This window comes from Betta splendens, chromosome 22 (assembly GCF_900634795.4).
Source record: "Betta splendens chromosome 22, fBetSpl5.4, whole genome shotgun sequence".
Classification (NCBI taxonomy): Eukaryota; Metazoa; Chordata; class Actinopteri; order Anabantiformes; family Osphronemidae; genus Betta; species Betta splendens.
In genome coordinates, this window is record NC_040900.2 from 8,789,890 (window position 1) to 8,808,026 (window position 18,137).

The 18,137-nt window shown below is 43.2% G+C and overlaps 3 protein-coding genes across 5 annotated transcripts; 2 read left to right on the forward strand and 1 right to left on the reverse strand.

Annotated features, from left to right (window-relative positions):
• Positions 1-217: 217 nt before the first annotated feature.
• vti1b (vesicle transport through interaction with t-SNAREs 1B) lies at positions 218-2,879 on the forward strand. The gene is made up of 6 exons (XM_029138873.3): positions 218-462; positions 572-630; positions 1,192-1,383; positions 1,491-1,664; positions 1,822-1,883; positions 1,977-2,879. Exons 1-6 carry the CDS (start codon positions 366-368, stop codon positions 2,068-2,070), a joined length of 678 nt encoding a protein of 225 aa, XP_028994706.1. The 5' UTR covers positions 218-365; the 3' UTR covers positions 2,071-2,879.
• A 293-nt stretch (positions 2,880-3,172) lies between these two features.
• Positions 3,173-7,239, reverse strand: arg2 (arginase 2). The gene is made up of 8 exons (XM_029138864.3): positions 6,992-7,239; positions 6,818-6,890; positions 4,890-5,064; positions 4,653-4,812; positions 4,487-4,581; positions 4,297-4,401; positions 4,082-4,218; positions 3,173-4,003 (listed from the first exon to the last, which is right to left on the reverse strand). The coding sequence occupies exons 1-8, from the start codon at positions 7,103-7,105 to the stop codon at positions 3,813-3,815; spliced, it is 1,050 nt and encodes a 349-aa protein (XP_028994697.1). The 5' UTR covers positions 7,106-7,239; the 3' UTR covers positions 3,173-3,812.
• A 2,350-nt stretch (positions 7,240-9,589) lies between these two features.
• rbm25a (RNA binding motif protein 25a) lies at positions 9,590-17,931 on the forward strand. Of its 3 annotated transcripts, none has more exons than XM_055505735.1 (18): positions 9,590-9,778; positions 10,060-10,183; positions 10,631-10,680; positions 10,846-11,016; positions 11,201-11,258; positions 11,477-11,637; positions 11,746-11,940; positions 12,041-12,124; positions 14,213-14,481; positions 14,705-14,816; positions 14,933-15,022; positions 15,131-15,204; positions 15,281-15,431; positions 15,644-16,220; positions 16,299-16,603; positions 16,764-16,862; positions 17,021-17,068; positions 17,305-17,931. In XM_055505735.1, exons 2-18 carry the CDS (start codon positions 10,078-10,080, stop codon positions 17,326-17,328), a joined length of 2,574 nt encoding a protein of 857 aa, XP_055361710.1. In that variant the 5' UTR covers positions 9,590-9,778; positions 10,060-10,077; the 3' UTR covers positions 17,329-17,931. The 3 variants fall into 3 exon arrangements, with proteins under 3 accessions (XP_055361710.1, XP_028994666.1, XP_028994667.1); XM_029138833.2 differs by having other exon boundaries at positions 9,591-9,778; positions 17,298-17,931; XM_029138834.2 differs by having other exon boundaries at positions 9,591-9,778; positions 12,044-12,124; positions 17,298-17,931.
• Positions 17,932-18,137: the final 206 nt, after the last annotated feature.

Below are 18,137 nucleotides of genomic sequence, written 5' to 3' on the forward strand. Positions count from 1 at the left end.
TGTTCCGTCAGCAACTACATTTCCCAGAATGCCTCGGTAAACATGTCGGCTATTCGCGCGCCTGAATACAATTCTTTTTAATTTCGCTTATAAATAGTTTTGATTAACGCTTAAATGTTCTTTAATAATTATCGCAAGGTAAAATTTTGTGTGTTGATTGATTTATAGATAATTTTGTTTTAATTTTTGTTAGAAGTTATTTTTTTGTCTGGAGTTTAAGGGCTTCGGTCACGAGGTCCGTCAGGCGGAAGAGACTATCGGCAAAGCAAAACAAGAAGAGTTGTGGCTGTTATTAGTGTCTTATTTGACAGTGAACTAAGAAACAGATTCTCAGCAAACGTCAGCTGAGCGACAGTTGAAGCAAAATGTCCTCGGAGGAGTTTGAGAAGTTGCACGAAATCTACAGCTCCCTGTACGACGAGCTGAGGCTGATGCCGGAGAGAGCCCCGAGGTGCCTCGGAGGTAAACGCTGTGCTTCCTGCTTTGGCGTTGGCTGAATACTATGACACTTAGCGAGCACCGGGCGGTGTGTTTGTGCGCTGTCAATCTGAGAGTCGTGTTCTAATTGCAGAGGAGAGGAAGAGGCTGGTGAGGAGCTTCGACGAGAGACACGGGGAGGCTGAAGAAGTGGTGAGCTGCTCTTCCTGCCTGCTCTGTTCAGAGCCAAAACAGACACGAGCCTGTGTGGTTTTAATGTGCCAGCGTCATCACGTTGGTGCAAAAGTTGAACTCCTCAACCCTGAGTTAACAAAAACACATTGGTATTACACATAATAATGGTTGAGTGGTTGGTTCAGTCATGCTTCCTCTTTCTCCTGACGTCACTTCTCAACAAATCAGGCTTCTTTAGGCTACTTCTTATTGCGCTGCTGTGCCATTAACATGCTCAGTGAAGCTTGTAGGTCTGACTTGTAGTGGTGGATGTCTCACCACATTCCGCCCAAGGTCAGGTGGGCAGCTGAAATTTACAGTTGATACTTTTCATATTTACTTGTCTATGAGAACTGACCCAAATGCCAACATTCAAGACCAAAGAAAAGTTTGATCAATTATAATAATTTCCACTTTAGTTTGAAATTCAGAAAGTAAATCATTGCTTTTATATGAATATAATTCCTTAGAGAGGTTTTTTATTAATAAGGGGTGCTCTATATTCACCTGATTCTCTGTACTTACACTGCTTTTTATTAGTTACGAGGAATGGAAGAAGAGCTCCGAACCGCTCCTGCTACCTACAGAAATGCAATGAGCACAAAACTGCGCCTGTACCGCAGGGACCTGGGCAAACTGCAGAGGGACATGAAAAATGCCATTCCTAGTCCTGGCTCCTCCTTCCAGCCAGGAGATCATCATGGCATCTATTCCACACAAAATCAACAAAGTGTGAGTTTAATATTTAATATCTTTTAATATTACCTGGTAAATATCTTTCTAGCTCTTTGCTGTTTGTATTAATTATCCCTGTTTGTCATTTTTGCCCACCTGTGCAGACACATGTGCAGTCTCAGCGAGCTTTGCTGCTGCAGGGCACAGAGTCTCTGAACAATGCCAGCCAAAGTATCGAACGAAGTCAGCGCATCGCAGCGGAGACGGAGCACATTGGCACAGACATCATCAGTGAGCTGGGGGAGCAGAGGGAACAGCTGGACCGCACCCGTAACAGAGTGAGCTGTGCAGTACTGTTATGAAATGTGTTGGAATAGGTTCAGTCCTAATGTGTGACACTTGTTGATCACTGGATTCTAACATTTGATATTATTTGTGAATGTGGGGTTTATATTTGTTGTTTGTTTTCTTAAATCTCTTTTGTTCATCATTCAGTTGGTGAACACCGGAGAAAACCTCAGTCGAAGCCGAAAGATCCTTCGTGCCATGTCACGGCGGTGAGTGTGATTAATCTGTCCGAATGACAACACACTGGTATTTCTCACAGCCCAAAAGCTCTTATTGCTGATTTTCCTATCCCTGTCTTGTAGGTTGATGACCAACAAGTTGCTTTTAGCTGTCATCATTCTAATGGAGCTGGCCATCCTGGGGGCTGTGATTTACCTGAAGTTCTTCCGAAAATAAACGCGGCACCACCAGAGTCCAGTCCACGCTCTGGGTCTCTTGTTTCCACTGACTGTCCAGTAGCAATAATGCTGGTGTTTGTATTCAACCAGCAGTAAGTGCAAATGACGACACTGAGCTTGTTCAGTTGTGGACATTTGAGAGGGGATTGTGTCCATGGGCAGTTGAAGTTTCTTTAATCATAGTGACATTTTAAACCTGTTCTTGGACTGAACTGACATTTGCACTTTTGGCACACTGCTGTTGCCAGTGGTGCCCTGCAGGATCTCTTTACTGCTCTGCTGCCTGAGCTTTTAGTCAAATCAGAGAACATTCTTCTTTCACATGTGCAGTTTCTCTGGTGACTGGACACCGTGTTTTCTGTGAGGCTTAGAAATCCCGAGTTGGGTCAGGTTTTGCTAGATGTATACAATACAGTTGTACACAGTAAATTATCTCTGTAATAGTAATCAACAGTATGAGCTACCAGTGGTTCACTGGTACCTCATACTAAAAATGGTCAACCATTGACAGTATATAAAATGGTTGACGTTTCGAATTCGAAGGTCAAATGGATGCATCTGAGGTGTGAATGTGAAGAATTGGTTGAAATAATAATAATAATACAAATAGAACTGTTTTTAAAGGTGTCCTCAAATCACAGTATCAAGAGAAATCACTGTGGAATTAAGTTCCAGTATTTGTTATTTGACAGCCCACACATTAAAGCTGACCTTTAACCTCAGTATTTCCCAGTAAAACAGTCCAAAATTTGCTGGTGGAGGCTGAACACCATCTGTTACTCTGAAATAAATGATAATAATATTTAAGTTCCGGTATTATTGAAGTGGATACCTTTTGGTTTTTATCAAACATGGTGACCTGGTTTTGTGGATCAGGTGGGAACTGAGGGTTGTGTGGTACAAGATGACCTGTTTTTGGGGTCCAAAATGTCATGGTGTCATGAACATGACAACACAGGCAAAAGGCTGTGTGCTGAACTAAGCAATTAATAGTTAAAACCTGTTTTATTTTAATGTGATGTCAGCATCCACTGTTTCTTTATATATACATTGTTAACAAAAGATATTTAGAAAGTATATAGGAAGAAATAAGACACATGTAGAAAAATGTTATTGCATTTATGGAAGACCAAAATATAAACTCTTTCACAAGGACAAGCATTCAGTGTCCACATCAAGTCAGATACAGTCCAGGCAGTAAATCAATTCAAGCTTAATTATGTTAATTTATGATTTTTTTTACAGCAACGCTGGATTGTAACTGTTTTTATATTAGCCAGTTAAACACTGTTGTAGTCAGTACACGTTTCTACACTACTCTAATACACACAAACTGGTAAGTTCCTCATGGAAATACAAAAGTCAACTAAATAAAACAAAGTAATCGGAGCTGGTCCAAAGGTGCAAACCACTAATTAACCGTCAGAGCCACAGAACAGCTGTGCGGCTTTCAACTAAGTAATAACTCATTCTCCTGTAAACTAAACACAATAAATAAGTGGAAGCAGAGTCCTCCCAACATGTAGCACACACAGGAACAAGATAGGTAGTAGTAGTAGTACTAGTAGTAGTATCACCGTTGAGAATCCCTCAGGCGATATTATGAATCCAGACATAATGTGGTTATTACCACTAAACGGAAAACAATTAAAAACTTTAGCTACTGTTGGGCTTCAGTCTTGTTCTTTTGAGGAATGCTCAGAGGCTGGTTGATAAAGTCCGTAGCTTGGCGCGCTGCCCTCAGAGGCGGAGCTGCTCCGTGTCCTCCTTAACGGACGCGGCGTCGTCGATGGAGGCGTGCGCGCCCTCCTTCGTCTGTCCCAGGGACGACGCGATGACGTCCACGGCGAGCGACGCGGTGGCCTCCACGGCGTCGTGGCCGGCCCCGAGGATGGGGTTCACCTCCACCATGTCCAGGGCGGACAGCAGGCCTGCACAGCGGGGGGCACCGGTCACAACACGCAGACGCAGACGGGAGGTGAGAGCCTCAGCGCCGGAGCGCTCCTCACCTGTCTTGTGGACCTCCTCTGTGATGTAGATCCCCTCCCTGTAGGTCAAACCCCCGTTGACCGGCGTCCCCGTGGCGGGAGCCAGCGACGGGTCGAACGCGTCGATGTCGAAGCTTAGGTGGATGGGACGCTGTTTCCTGAGGGACACGGGGAGCGGGCGTGAGCCACGGGCTTCGCTTTAAACGCGGGTAACGAAGACAGAGCCGTGGACGTACCTCGCCAGGAGATGATCGAAGGTGACCTCCATGACCCTCTGGATGCCTAGTCTGTCAATGTCCCTCATGGTGAAGTACTGGATACCCAGGTTCTTCAGGATTTGGCTACAAATGATGAAAAAACAAAAAAACATCAACAACTGCCCTCAGTGGCTTCCGCTAGTCACAGAAGGACCGATTGGCAACTCACTGCTCTCCAGGGTCGACGTCTCTCAGTCCGATGTACACCAGGTCGCACGAGGAGATACACGGCTTAGTCCAGGAGAACCCCGGGATGTCCGGCATCTGAGGGGTCACGTTTAGCTTGTTAGACCTGCATTTGACAGTGTGATTCCCGTGGCTGCTCCTCTCCTCACCTTGTCCTGCAGCTCTCTGAGCATGAACGCCACCGGCTGGCCGTGCAGGTTCCCCGACGGAGACGTCGCGGGCGTGTTGACGTCCGCGTGCGCGTCCACCCAGATGAGGCACAGGTCGGGACACTGGCGGGCGTGGCCGCCCACGGAGCCGATGGCGAGGCTGTGAGGGGACAGGGAGACGGTGAGGCGATGCACGCTGGCCTCTCTCTGACCTGGCGTGAGGGGAGCGGTTCCAACCTGTGGTCGCCTCCGAGCATCACGAGGGTGTGGCCGGCGCCGATGGCTCTGCTCACCGCCTCGGACAGCATCTTATTGGCAGCGCCCACAGCGCGGGGACACTTCACGTTCATGTAGGGCTCGTCCTTCTCCAGAACCGGGAAGCTGAGGTCCCCGAAGTCGTGCACAGAGTAGTCTGAGGAGACAGCGACGCGGAGCCATGAGATAAGGACAACTCCCACTGCCACAGCCTGCGCCTCCCTCGCCTCCGTCTGACCTCGCGGGCAGATACGGCTGAGTCATGCGAAGCCAGTGGAAGATTAGTGACAGAGCATTTTCCATTTGTCCCGCTTCCCAGCCGGGCTCCGGTTTCAGCCGCCGCAGTTCAGCCCGGGCTCTTAAAAGCTGAAAAAGTGCCTATGTAGGACACGGGCTGCCAAGTAAACAAGTGATGTGAGCCAGCGCGAGGGGGTGTGTCAGGTAATGTGAGTCTTTGTAGTTATGCGGCGTTACTGTGCTGATCTAAGAGGACCAATGTGACTCATTACCATTCGTAGACAGGACAGGAATAGCCCTGTCTCGCTGCAACCCTCAGCATCTATTGCAGGACAATTAGAAAGCGTCATGGCAGCGGCGCGCTCAGCAAATAAAACCCTAGTTGCGTTTCTGGTGAAACGTGCGACGGCGTCCACTAAGCGTTGACCTCCGTGACCTCCGCGCGTCGCATCAGACGCATGGATTTTTTACATTAAAACAGTGACACGGGCCCCGAGTGTGTCCAGGTAGCGAGACGACGCGGTGTTGGTTTCACCTAGGAGTCCGGTTTCGGCTGCCGCTGGGTTGGTGCTGGACGCTTGTCACAGGCCTCCAGGAAGATGACACCTGGACAACGTGCCTCCTAATTTAGACGATCAAAGCTTCTGTGGCATCAACAGGGTCCTAATCAACACCTCTCCTCTTTCATTTGGAATAATTATGCTGATACACGGTTCTTATATCCTCCAGATGTTAGACCAGTGGTTTTATAACGCCATGACTGTTATAACACTAAATGCCTGCTATCTGCTGTGGCACGCTAATCTGCAGTGTCCCTGATGCCTTCAAGGACTTTTGTCTCTAAATCTTGTTCCTCTTCACAAGCAGCACAGGCCACCTTTATAGTAACCTTGTCGTATAGTGGGATATATTTAACTCCTATGGCCGTCATTATGTAATTGCCTTCGTGACGTCAGCGCTTTCTTCCTCCACTCTGCTAAACTTCCATTGTTGTGAGGGGATGAAGTGGCACGAGGCCGCCTCAAATAACGAACAGCTCCTGCACCAGAGGACTCGACTCTTTTCGGGCCTAAAAAGCTGCGGGGACTTTAGACCGAGGCCAAATAGACCGAGCGAGGGGGCAAAAAGGAGAGTTTGCGCCACTGCGGATGAGCGAGTCTGCGGTGACGACAGAGGGGAAATAGACTCAGCCTCCTGCGCCTTTACGAGCATGTGCTCGAGAGAAGAGGGATTGAACCTGACATGTGGCTGCCTGAATCAAAATGAATTTAAAATAATCCCCAATGCATTAACTTAAAGCTCAGTTATACTTTATTACAACCTTATACTTATGTCATCGTTTTGATAGGTGTTTGCTTGTTCCGCTATGTTTCTGGAACAATCTACAGTATTTCTATATTGTTTATTTTTCAATGGACTAACGGTATTATATTGTTGCAGTCAGCAACTTATTGTCTGCGAAGCGATTTTGGGAAAGGTATTATTGAAGTTTTTATATCCTTGCGTGCTCCCTCTCTAATCCGAATACCAGAGGCTTATGCCCACTGCGTCCCGGTGATATAACAGCTATAAGTTCGAATCGGTCCCCGACAACCTACAGGCGACACCCATCCTCGGTTACGTAACGCAGCGGCACCGGTGGATCGGTGGCATGCCCGTGTTTTTCCACTTACCCAAACCGGAAAGCCTCTCGATGAGTCCCGCATCTCTGATGACTTTCGGACCGTGCTCCACGCCTCTTCTTTTCTGTCACAGAACAAACGGGACGGTTTTAAATCACGGCTGCCGACGTGTTTTCACGGATGACTTTTAAAATTTCCATTTATTTCAAAAAAATCGTTTCTTACTTGTCCTCTGGAAAACGGGGCGCCGAGCACAGCCACCGACTGGGCTCTGCTTTGCTGGCGCGCGTGGCTGAGCTGGGTCCTGAGCAGACTGGACAGCGGTCCCCTCAAAGCCATCGTGCTTATTTCTTACTTTCCAAAAATCCGCTTGATTTGGTCCAGTTCGAATCAGGTCGAGTCCACCGGTCAAGATATTCTGATGAATGCCCTGTGAGATGTTTCGCCGGCGGATGCTGAATGTGGGTACGTAGGCGCGCTGGGCCGGCCTTAAAGCACCCAGATGCGCTTAATATTCATGAGCTGGTGACAAAGAGGACTGCAGCGAATGATGGGGAACGCTACACCCTGATTTATTCATACAAACAAAACGCCCTATAGTGTTGCGAAATGAACCTTGTTGTCCATAAACTTTTATCTCACTTTTAAGTCTAGGCGTGTGACGTCACGGTGAATGGCATACCTTCAGGATAGCCAATAGGCGGTGGCTAAATTAGGGGGTTTGCTCAGTGGGCGTGGCCTGTTCCCAGACTTAGGGCAGGTTCATGTTTGTTGTGCATGGGGCTCTAGGTGGAAATTTCCACACACCCAGTCAAGCGGGAGTGATAGGACTGTTTACATTACACCATTTGGCCTGGTTATGTGTGCAACAGCTCTGTGTCAAAACAAATGTACTATTTCAGGTCAAGATGTGAAGACATAGACCAACAGCTGTACATCTCTGCATGTAGCGTCTCCTGCTTTTAATTACTAACACTTGTTATACAGCATTTATGTTGCTGAGTTAAGGTTTCAGGTCGAATCTGTGTTATCCTCCCATGCTATTACATACTGATATTTATGTGTAGTATTAACTAGTAGTAAATATTCTATTACATTCTGGCAATCTTTACTGTACCTTCTAGTTTTACACTGGTTTATATATAATCTAACAATTTAAACACAGTCAAATGGAATTAAAAACCATTATACACTTTGCTGTGATGTAATTTATTTTAAAGTAACAGAGCTCAATCATCTAGTCTCTGTGACCCTTAAAATGTAAATTGCTCATTAACTATTATTATTAACTACTATTCACAACCTGTGATTTAATCTTAATTTAATCTAGGATTGGATACATTTTAAGAAGAACAATAGATTAAGCATTTGTAAAAGAGATTAAGAACTGTTTTGAGACACGGGTCCCTGTAAAATGTGTGGTAAAGCGGCAGGGGTTGTGTCAGACTGGTTAGAGCCAAGCCAAGGGAAGGATAAATCAAGCCAAATATAGAGAGTCGCTTAAAGAATATTAGCTCCAGAGAGCATGCAACCTGAAACGTGGACAGAGATTCACATTTCATTATGAAAACGACCACCACAAAGCTGGAGTAGCTTCAGTACAGGTGTAAGGGATTTGTTTTCCAATCAAAGGTGAGACTTTATCCATGGTAAACACCTGAAGATGGTTGGATGGATTCTATATGTAGTGTTTACTCATGACTGAATAATATGTCTAAAATATGGTACTAATAACCACATACAAGTAGTGTTTGCAAATAATTAATTAAAGTGTATTACAGTACTCCATAAAGTACTCTTTAAAACAGTACTCTGTAAAACACAATGTGTGTGTGTATTAGTTTTTTATTTAGGCTCATTACAGACGCTATGTATAATGGGATAACTGCCGTCTTCCCTGATGCAATCCGCCACAGTGTTGCTATACGTTGCTCCATGGTGACACGGCGGGTATTCTGCAAAACCGGGATGTAAACGCATGAGCGCCTCTTCCTTCCCCACAAAGACGGATCTCTGGCTCCACCAAGCGTCCTAATGGGAGCGTGTTTATGAGAGTTAGACTATTCTTTGCCCCGCGACAGGCCTGTCAGGCAACTCAGCGGATGGCAGGGCGTTTCTTCCGACCATGAGCCAAAATTATAATACACAACACATTATTATTCAATTAAAAGGCAGAGTTTTTTACTTTCCCCCTCATATTTGTTATTGGGCAGCCATTTATTTCTTCTTACACCTGACTTGATTTCATAACTATACAGCTAAAGGAATAAAAATAATTGTCTTTTGGTTTTCTGTGCAAAACACATAAAGTGCAGTATTTGCAGTATTAAAAACAATTTTAATTTAAATCTGCTGCTACATTCTTGTCAGTTAAATTTGTACCAATCCACCAGTTTCGGTCTTGACAAGCTAGTAGCAAACTTAAAAATAATCAATTTAATTAACATCATAGAATAGAAAACAATCGCTTTTTTGAGACATGGATTCCTAAACTTGTTCTTAACTGCGAAAAAACGATTTTAACTCATTTCGGCTTATCCATCACAGTGGATGATTCGCATAGTTGATTTGAGGGGATTGAACATGAGACCTGGGCGACAGGAGCGCAGCGCGCCAACCACTGTGCCACAGCCGGGGAGAAATTTTTTTGGGGGGTAATTATAATTCATTGCACATACAATAATTAAATTGGTATGTAGACATTTCTCACTCAAGATATTTTGCTTAAATTAAATGTTTGAACAGTAATTCTAATTATGCGGCTCTTTTCAAACCCTGACAGGCCTAGTTCAGGGCAACAAACAAAGATAGATGCTAAGATATCCCAGGATGCAATTCGAACATAATAGGTCCTACTTATTTGTATCCCAAAAAGCTGCCGTAACATACCGGTAATAATTAGACTGTTTATCGTTACTCTGACGTTTTTGTAGTTAGTGTATTTAATGGGGTTTTATTTGGCCACTCTGTTGTGGTATTAGAGAGTCGTTTTTATTTTACACTGAATTACAGGTGAGTAAAATCTGTAAATGACCGCTGCGGCTAACGCGAACTAGCAAGGCCAAAGAGGCTGCATTAGCTAACTTGAGCTAATTAGCTAATTAAACGTAAGGAATTGGCACATTCAGAACAAGGACACGTCATGGCTGCTTAGTTTGGAGCGTTAACAGCTGGTTGTGTTGTGAATGTGTACTAATTCATACTGTGATAAAGTTGACCTGACCAAGTTCAACTGTAATGAAAAACGGCGACAATTGTCTCTATATGATCTGAACGTCCTCTTTCTTCTGTAGGTCTCAGCCTCATTGAGGATGTCGTACCCTCCGCCTCTTAACCACCAGCAGATCGGCATCTCGCAGCTGCCTCCGAGGATTCCACCTCCACAATATGGGGGATTTGCCCCAACAGTCCCACCAGGTACTGAACAGTGTCAGCGGTGCAAACACTCAAGTTCCTGGATCACATGTGTTATTGGTGGTAGAGACAGGCGCTTCTTCAAATTGCAGTGCTAGTTTGTCTGGTTTGTCAGGAAGTCAGATCTTTGTGAACATGAATGATAATTGACAAACAGGATGTTAAAGGAGACAATGCATGCAATAAAAATTTATATGAAATAAACACAGGTGCTCATTCGCTTCTGTTTTTGATTCCACCTATTGAAAGCTGAAAATGTGTGTAACTAACCAGGTACCCCCTCACAAAGTGTTTGTGAAGTGGTTTGCTAAGTTTTTATTTGCTCATTTTAACAGCAAGGATGATTTAGTGGAGGGGTGTCCCAGGATTATGATATAACATGGTGAACTTAAAGTGTTTTAAACTTAAAAGTCATTGTTTGAGTTTGTATTTTCTTTCTTTTAATTCCAGGTACTCCCATGATCCCGGTTCATATGGGTGTAGTAACCCCCACACCTACAGTGAGTTAGCTGTACTATGACCTGCTATTGGTTACAAAACTCTGGCAAATATGTAACTCCAATCAAACTGCTTGTTTATCAGTTGCTTGTAAAATTTGCTCCTTCCATTGGTTTCATTTGTGGCTGCTCTGGGAAAAAAAACTAATATGTTATTTGATATTGCAGGTTCTAATTCCCACCACAGCTGCTGTAACACAGAAGCCAGTGGTTCCAAAGAAGGAGCCGGGTGCTGTCAGAGTCAAGGATACAGATGAAAGTGGAGGCCCCACCACTACTGTATTTGTAGGGAACATCTCTGAAAAGGCATCTGACATGTTGGTCAGACAGCTTCTAGCGGTGAGTTGGCTGAACTAAAAAAATAAAATAATTAAGTGGCCTTGAAATATCTGTGTGGGGTGTACAATGCAGTAAGGATCACTTAGAGCAGTTATTACTGTTTGAACATGCTCAGGCCTCCAGCACATAACAAAGATCATTTGCGTATTTATAAAAGGCATTTATCTCCACTCTTTCAAAATAGAAATGTGGTATAGTTCTCAGCTGGAAAAGGGTCCAAGGTGCCTCTGGAAAACTTCAAGGTAAAAATAACACATTAAGTCTGTTTATTAGCTTAAAATGCTTTAGATGCTAGTAAGTCAGTGTAATATTTTGAAAAAGTATTGTCCTCACTGTGCGTTTTATGATATTGTGAATATATGCAAACCTTTTACATTAATCTATAAAACGAGCCTCTTTAGTAACTTATGTATTGTATATTTGTGGGACTAATTTTTTTTTTCCTTGCAACTCCTGAAAGCGTTTGGCTTTTGTGAATATAAGGAGCCTGAATCAACACTGCGAGCCCTCAGACTCCTACACGAGTTGCTCTTAGGTGATAAGAAGCTGTTGGTCAAGGTAGATGCCAAGACCAAGGCCCAGTTAGATGAGTGGAAGGCCAAGAAGAGGAGCGCTAATGGTGTATGTTGCTGCTGTGTGGAATATGAACCTAGTACTGCTTTTTTGTCCCTAATGTTGTTAAATTGAGCTTCTATGCTTTTTAATGTTTCTTCTGGTTTTAACATAAAGGGAGACAGTGGAGGGTCAAAGAATGGGGACGAGGAGGAGGAGGAGGTTCTCGATGAGGAAACTCTTCATCGGGATCAGGTTGTGAAGGGGGCAATAGAAGTCCTCATCCGAGAATATGCTACTGAGCTCAATGCTCCCTCGCAGGACCCTGACAGTCAGCCTCGCAACAAGAAGCGGAAGGAGAAGAAAGAAGAGGTAGCATTGGCATGTTGTTTAGTGATCTATTGTCTACAAGTAGTAATTAGTAAGTACTTAGTAGTGTGTTTGTTTGTTTTTTCTCTCTCTCTTGCTTGAGGAGGATATCAATGCCATGGAGATGGAGGATGACAAGAGAGACCTAATTTCCAGAGAGATCAGTAAATTCCGGGACACACACAAGGTAATGTATCAAACCGCTGTTAGTAATTAGTTATTTAGGTTTGGTAGGAGGAACCCTCACAGTTTATATTATACCAGTTATAGATTTCTCAACAGTAAATGGAGCTTCACTTTTTATTAGGAGGTAAATCCTCCACTTAACGGTAATAGGTAGTGTTACCATCTATACTACCTAGGTACTTTGCTAATATGTAGATCAGTTTTTAAACTTTAATTAGAATTTATTAGAATTTATTTCATATTTTGTTAAACACCTGAATAGCAAATACTCCATCAGTCAAAAAACTTTTTATTACTTGTCTATATCCAAATTGGCAAAATTTATATTTGTTTATAGTGATTAGATTTTTACTCAAGCTAAATTCATCACACAGAGTGCATGGTCACAATGTTAAATTCCATCTAAAGCTAATCTATTGATTAAACCCCACCAATATGGTAGAGTTCATTTGGTGACTAGAGCAAGATGAATCTCAGAATGTCAGCTTTGGAAAAAGTTGCGAGGATAGGATGTAAGTATGATCCTTTATTTCTTCTCTACTCATGTTGGGCGCTCCCTTCTGGAGGGTTTGCAGAGGAGCAACTGGCTTTCGCTATGCTGCCATTATTATGTATGAATGCCTCACTGGATTTAAGCTGTACACCCCACTAGTGTTGTCCAAAGGTAGCATCAACTATTTGATGTCTGGGTGCTGGAGAGCTCAGTGAACCTCTGCAGGTCCTCAGATGATAAATTATGTGTTTTGAAGGGGACACACAGACACAAAGAGCCTAACCACTGCAGTAGTTTGACCTAGGGCCTTTAGAATTAATAAAGCAGGGAGCGCCCCTTCACAGCACTCTGTGGTCTGAAGATTAGCAAGGTAAGTGCGTGTTGTGCTTCCTCCAAATACGTCTCATATGGCTCTGATTTTGATTGCAGACATTTAGTATATTCTTGTCTGTTCTTGTATGTGACTTCCGAGTATTAGAAAAACATACTCAACTATGTCAATAAGAATATGAGGGTTGCACTGTAGTTTACAGTTTTTACAGTTTTACAGTGACGGTTTAAACCAAAATCTGTGCTAGCTATAACCCTCAAACATATCCACAGTGGAGTCTAAGAACACGGTAAGTTCCAGGATCAGTAGTGCTTACAATACTGGATAAAGCAATAAGAGCTGGAGCATTAACTTCACCTTCTGAATCTTTGAGACTGGAAGATCAGTGATAAATGTTTAACTGTCAAACTGTGGAGCTCATGTAGAAAAGGTAGTGCTGACCTTTTTCATTATATCCTCTTGAATTTTATCAGCAGTGAGACCCATGTTTCAAATATCATTTAAGTTAAAATGCACAGTTCCTAAAGCTCACCATTAGTTTGTAACATGGGTCTGACTCTGAGGTTTGTATATCATGTGTTTGGGTTGGTGAGACTGTGAAGACACTAGAGAACGACCTACAGGTAAGACTGCTTCACTCATTTTCCTTGTGGCAAAATGTAATATTTGTTTGAGCCATTTATGTAAAATGTTTTTTTTTATGTGGATGAGCTGCTTCACAGGTACTATTCACAGGGCACTCTTTCCTGAGTATTCTGACTTTACGCTTGACTTGCTTTTCCTCCCATACGTAGCCTGTAGGCTGTGTAGGGGCAGCGAAGCGCTGAAACCATAGTCCATCACCTGTAAGTTGTGCAAGAATAGCTCAAACGGTGTGTGGAAAATGTCTTGATTCTGCCATAAGCTGGTGAGAATGAAGAGATTGAGTTATGTGTCATGTTCATTCAGAATAGTTTTCATTTTCATTGCTGATGCATTTCCTCACATACATAGGTTGAGTATTTTTATGCATATACAAATAACAAACTGCAAATTTTTCTCCCTAAGTGCATCCTACAATAATACAAATCTGCTCATGTTCTTCCTGGAGGAAATGTCATGGCTTCCTCAGTCACAGCAGCCAGCCTCTTAAAGGCCATGGCAGTATTTGGGCCAGACGTTATTTAATATCATGTGCTGATTATGTGTTTTATCTTTGTGTGCAAGTGTGACCTATTGAGCCCAGTAACACTTTATCTCTTTTTCTTCCTGTTGGACTCCTGCAGAAACTGGAAGAGGAAAAAGGAAAGAAAGAAAAGGAGCGACTGGAGCTGGAGAAGGAAAGGAGAGAGAGAGACAAAGAGAGGGAGCGTGAGAGGGAGCGACGCGACCGCGAGAAAGAAAAGGAAAGAGAGAGAGAGAGGGACAAGGAGCGCGAAAGAGACCGGGATCGTGAGCGGGAGAGAGAACGCGAGCGAGAAAAGACGAAGGAGCGAGAAAGGGAACGGGACCGGGAAAGGAGTCGGGATATCAGTCAAGGTCGCAGTGCATCGAGGCGAGTAGACGACCAGTTACTCTGTGAATGATAACAACTGGTAGCTGTTCTGGAGCCTAATATTTATTTCATGGCCACACAGTCTATTTGCATTTGTGATGGATTGCACTACTCAAAGCAAATCTTTTTAAAAGAAACCATGTGGCTGGTGATAGACGTTTGACTTTCAGGCATTGTCCAAAACAGCTGATTTAGTTTGACGGCGGTAATATGTCTTCTGCAGAGAGAGGACAAGAGATGAAAAAAAGCGAGACCGTGAAGAAGATGAAGAAGACGTCTATGAACGGCGGAGGCTTGAGAGGAGGCTTCGAGACAAAGAGGCAGCTTACCAAGAAGTATGTTTATCATCTTTCCATTTGTGTGATTCCGATTAGTCAAAATAGTTGTTCTTAGTTTATCTTGTTTGTTTTTGACTCATTTGTCCCATTTGATTTTTTTTCTTTTTTTAAAGCGTTTGAAAAACTGGGAGATTCGCGAGAGGAAGAAGGCCCGTGACTACAGCAAAGAAACCGAAAGAGAAGATGAGAGGCGTCGTGAAATGGTACAAGCATCAATAAATGACATATGAGAAGGTTTTAGATGATTTGAGATGGTTATGACTTTGTATGAGTTTGTGGTCAACTGACTGTTACTGTTCGTTTAAATACAGATGAAAGAAGCTAAAAGACTTAAAGAATTCCTTGAGGATTATGATGATGATCGAGACGACCCTAAATATTACAGGTTTGCTTTTTTATAAAACATGTAGTGTTAGCAGCTTTCCTTAGCTCTTTTTAATTGGTGTAATTCTCTTTCTTAGGGGTAGCGCTTTGCAGAAGAGACTCCGCGACCGTGAAAAGGAGACAGAACTGGACGAGCGAGACCGGAAGAGGGAGAAGGAGGAGTTAGAGGAGATCAGACAGAGGCTGCTTGCTGAGGGTCACCCTGACCCTGATGCTGAGCTGCAGAGGGTGAGGCCATGTTATCCACTCTTAAAAAATATGTCCTTGGCAAACAAGAAAAAAAGAATGTTTTGAGTTATAAAAACACAGTCTGATTGGTTTCTTGTAAATTTGGCTCCTTTTGCCATTGTTGTTAAATGTGTAACAATTTTATATTAACACACGTAAATGAAAGTGGATGAAAAGAAGCCACTGCTCATATGCTGAATATGTTTGTTCAGCTGGAGGAGGAGGCTGAGCGCAGACGGCATCCTCCTGTGAATCTTGAACCCGAGGAGGAGGCTACCCAAGAGAAACCTCACAGGGATCGGGAAAGAGATCGAGAACGGGAAAGGGAACGAGAACGAGAACGGGAAAGGGAAAGGGAACGAGAACGAGAACGGGAAAGGGAACGAGAACGGGAAAGGGATCGGGAAAGAGATCGGGAACGAGAACGGGAAAGAGAACGAGAAAGAGATCGGGAACGTGAACGAGAACGGGATCGAGAGAAGAGAGGGTCAGGAAGGCTTGTGGAGCCGCCGCTTCGAGCACCTCAGCAGCATTCAGATGACGATGTGGAGGAAGGAGAGGAGGATGAATTTCCTGATGGCGAGGACTCGCAGGAAGCCAGGCCACAACCCAAACCCGTTATGCGACCCATCACCACAGCACCGTCGGTGTCCTCTGCCAGTGGGAACGTGACCCCAAACACACCTATCAATGAATCGCCCTGTGGCATCATCATTCCAGGAGAGAACACTCCTGAAGTCCAACCTCTAGAGGAACATAGGCCTAAAATTGGTCTCAGTCTCAAACTGGGTGAGTAAAATAGCAAACTAAAGTTACAGAAGCATGAGTGCTTTGTGTGTAGGTAAAGTGGCTGTTTGTCTGTTTCAGGTGCCACCAATAGTCCCAGCCAGCTCGCTGCAATAAAGCGCAAGAAACTGGCACCAGTGGAAAGTGTTTTCAACAAGTTTGATGATGAGGAGGCTGATGAGCAGCCTCGTAAAAGGAAACTGGTTCCACTGGACTACGGTGATGACGATAAGAGTCTGGGACTGGACGGCGCTGAAATTTCAGGGGCCAAGGGCAGCATCAACACAGAAGAGAAACGCAAGCACATAAAGAGCCTGATTGAGAAGATCCCCACTGCCAGGCCTGAGCTCTTCTCCTACCCACTGGACTGGACCATGGTCGATTCGGTAAAGAATCTGACATTTATTTAGATTAATTATCGTCATTATATATATTTTACTTTGGTTGAAGAGAAACGTTATTGAAACTTCTGAACAGTTAATCTTGCCTTAAGTCCATTGATGCTTTATCACTAATTGATTGTCCCACGTTACTCTGCTTCTCTAGATTCTAATGGATCGTCGCATTAGGCCTTGGATCAATAAGAAAATCATTGAATATATTGGTGAGGAGGAACCTACCCTGGTTGATTTTGTCTGCTCAAAGGTCAGTATTTTGTTTTCACTATTCTAACTGGAAACTATTTATGTAACAAGACTCCTTGAAAATTCTGAAACTTTTGAGAATATGTTATTTTAATTATTTTTTCTACAAACTTGGAAAGTCTTGTACTTGCGTGTAATGTTCAGAAATGTTTTCCCCAGGTGATGGCACACAGCACCCCTCAGGGTATTCTTGATGATGTTGCTATGGTAAGTAAAAGTTATGAGTACTTAGATTTTAATGGTATCTTTTAGGTCAAGGTTTTGCTGCATTTAATGATTTTATTGGTTGCAAAATTTGTATGAGAAATACGAGGCACTTTTATCTTAAACTTACAGACTAGTTGATGCTCTATATAACACAATAATGCTTTTATGTACCTGGTTCATTGCATGTTTAATAGCTTGTTTTAATAGCTTGCACTTCTTTGTCTTTGAGGTTCTAGATGAAGAAGCCGAGGTGTTCATAGTAAAAATGTGGAGGCTATTGATCTATGAAACAGAAGCCAAGAAGATCGGACTGGCGAAATAAAGACCATGTGTGTCATGGACTGACATCCTTCATTCACAGCTCTGCTACATGCAGTTTTGTGATCTGGCAGACTGTAAATGTGCCCATGTACCCCTCCATTCCTTCAACAAGGAGCTGCTGCCTTTATGTGTGTGTATGTTTCCAAGGGAAGATCTGTGAACAGAAAGAATTTGCACAGACATAATGCATGATAAATTTTGATTGTATTGTTTTTGTTGTTTTCTTTTTGCTGTTGTTGAAGCACAGGGCAGATTTGCATTTTAACCATCTGTTCTCCATGACTTTGGTGTCACATTCTGCTTTAATTTACTGTTGTGATGTTAAGGCACTGCTCCATTGTGTGAACTAATAAATACACTTTTGTTTGATTGTTTTTTTTTAGAAAAGATTGTTTGTCTTTTTTGATTGTGCTGTTTGTGTTTCAGGTGTTTCATAATTTGCAGAATCCCTAAAAGTTCGATGCCATGATCAAAACTTCCATGCACAAATGTGATTAGTGTGGGCTATTCTTTCAAAATAAAACATTCACTTACAATTGAAACCTTTTCCCACCCGAACCTACTTCTTGACAACAAATATAGTTTTGTAGGATCTACATTGTATCTACATTTTTAAGAATAACATTTCAGGCAATCAAAACACAGACTGGTAGATTAGGCTTGAAGAATACTACATTGTTATTATATATTAATGCATCTAGTGAGAATGTCAATCCGTTTCAATGACCTTAAAAATATGTTAAAGAGT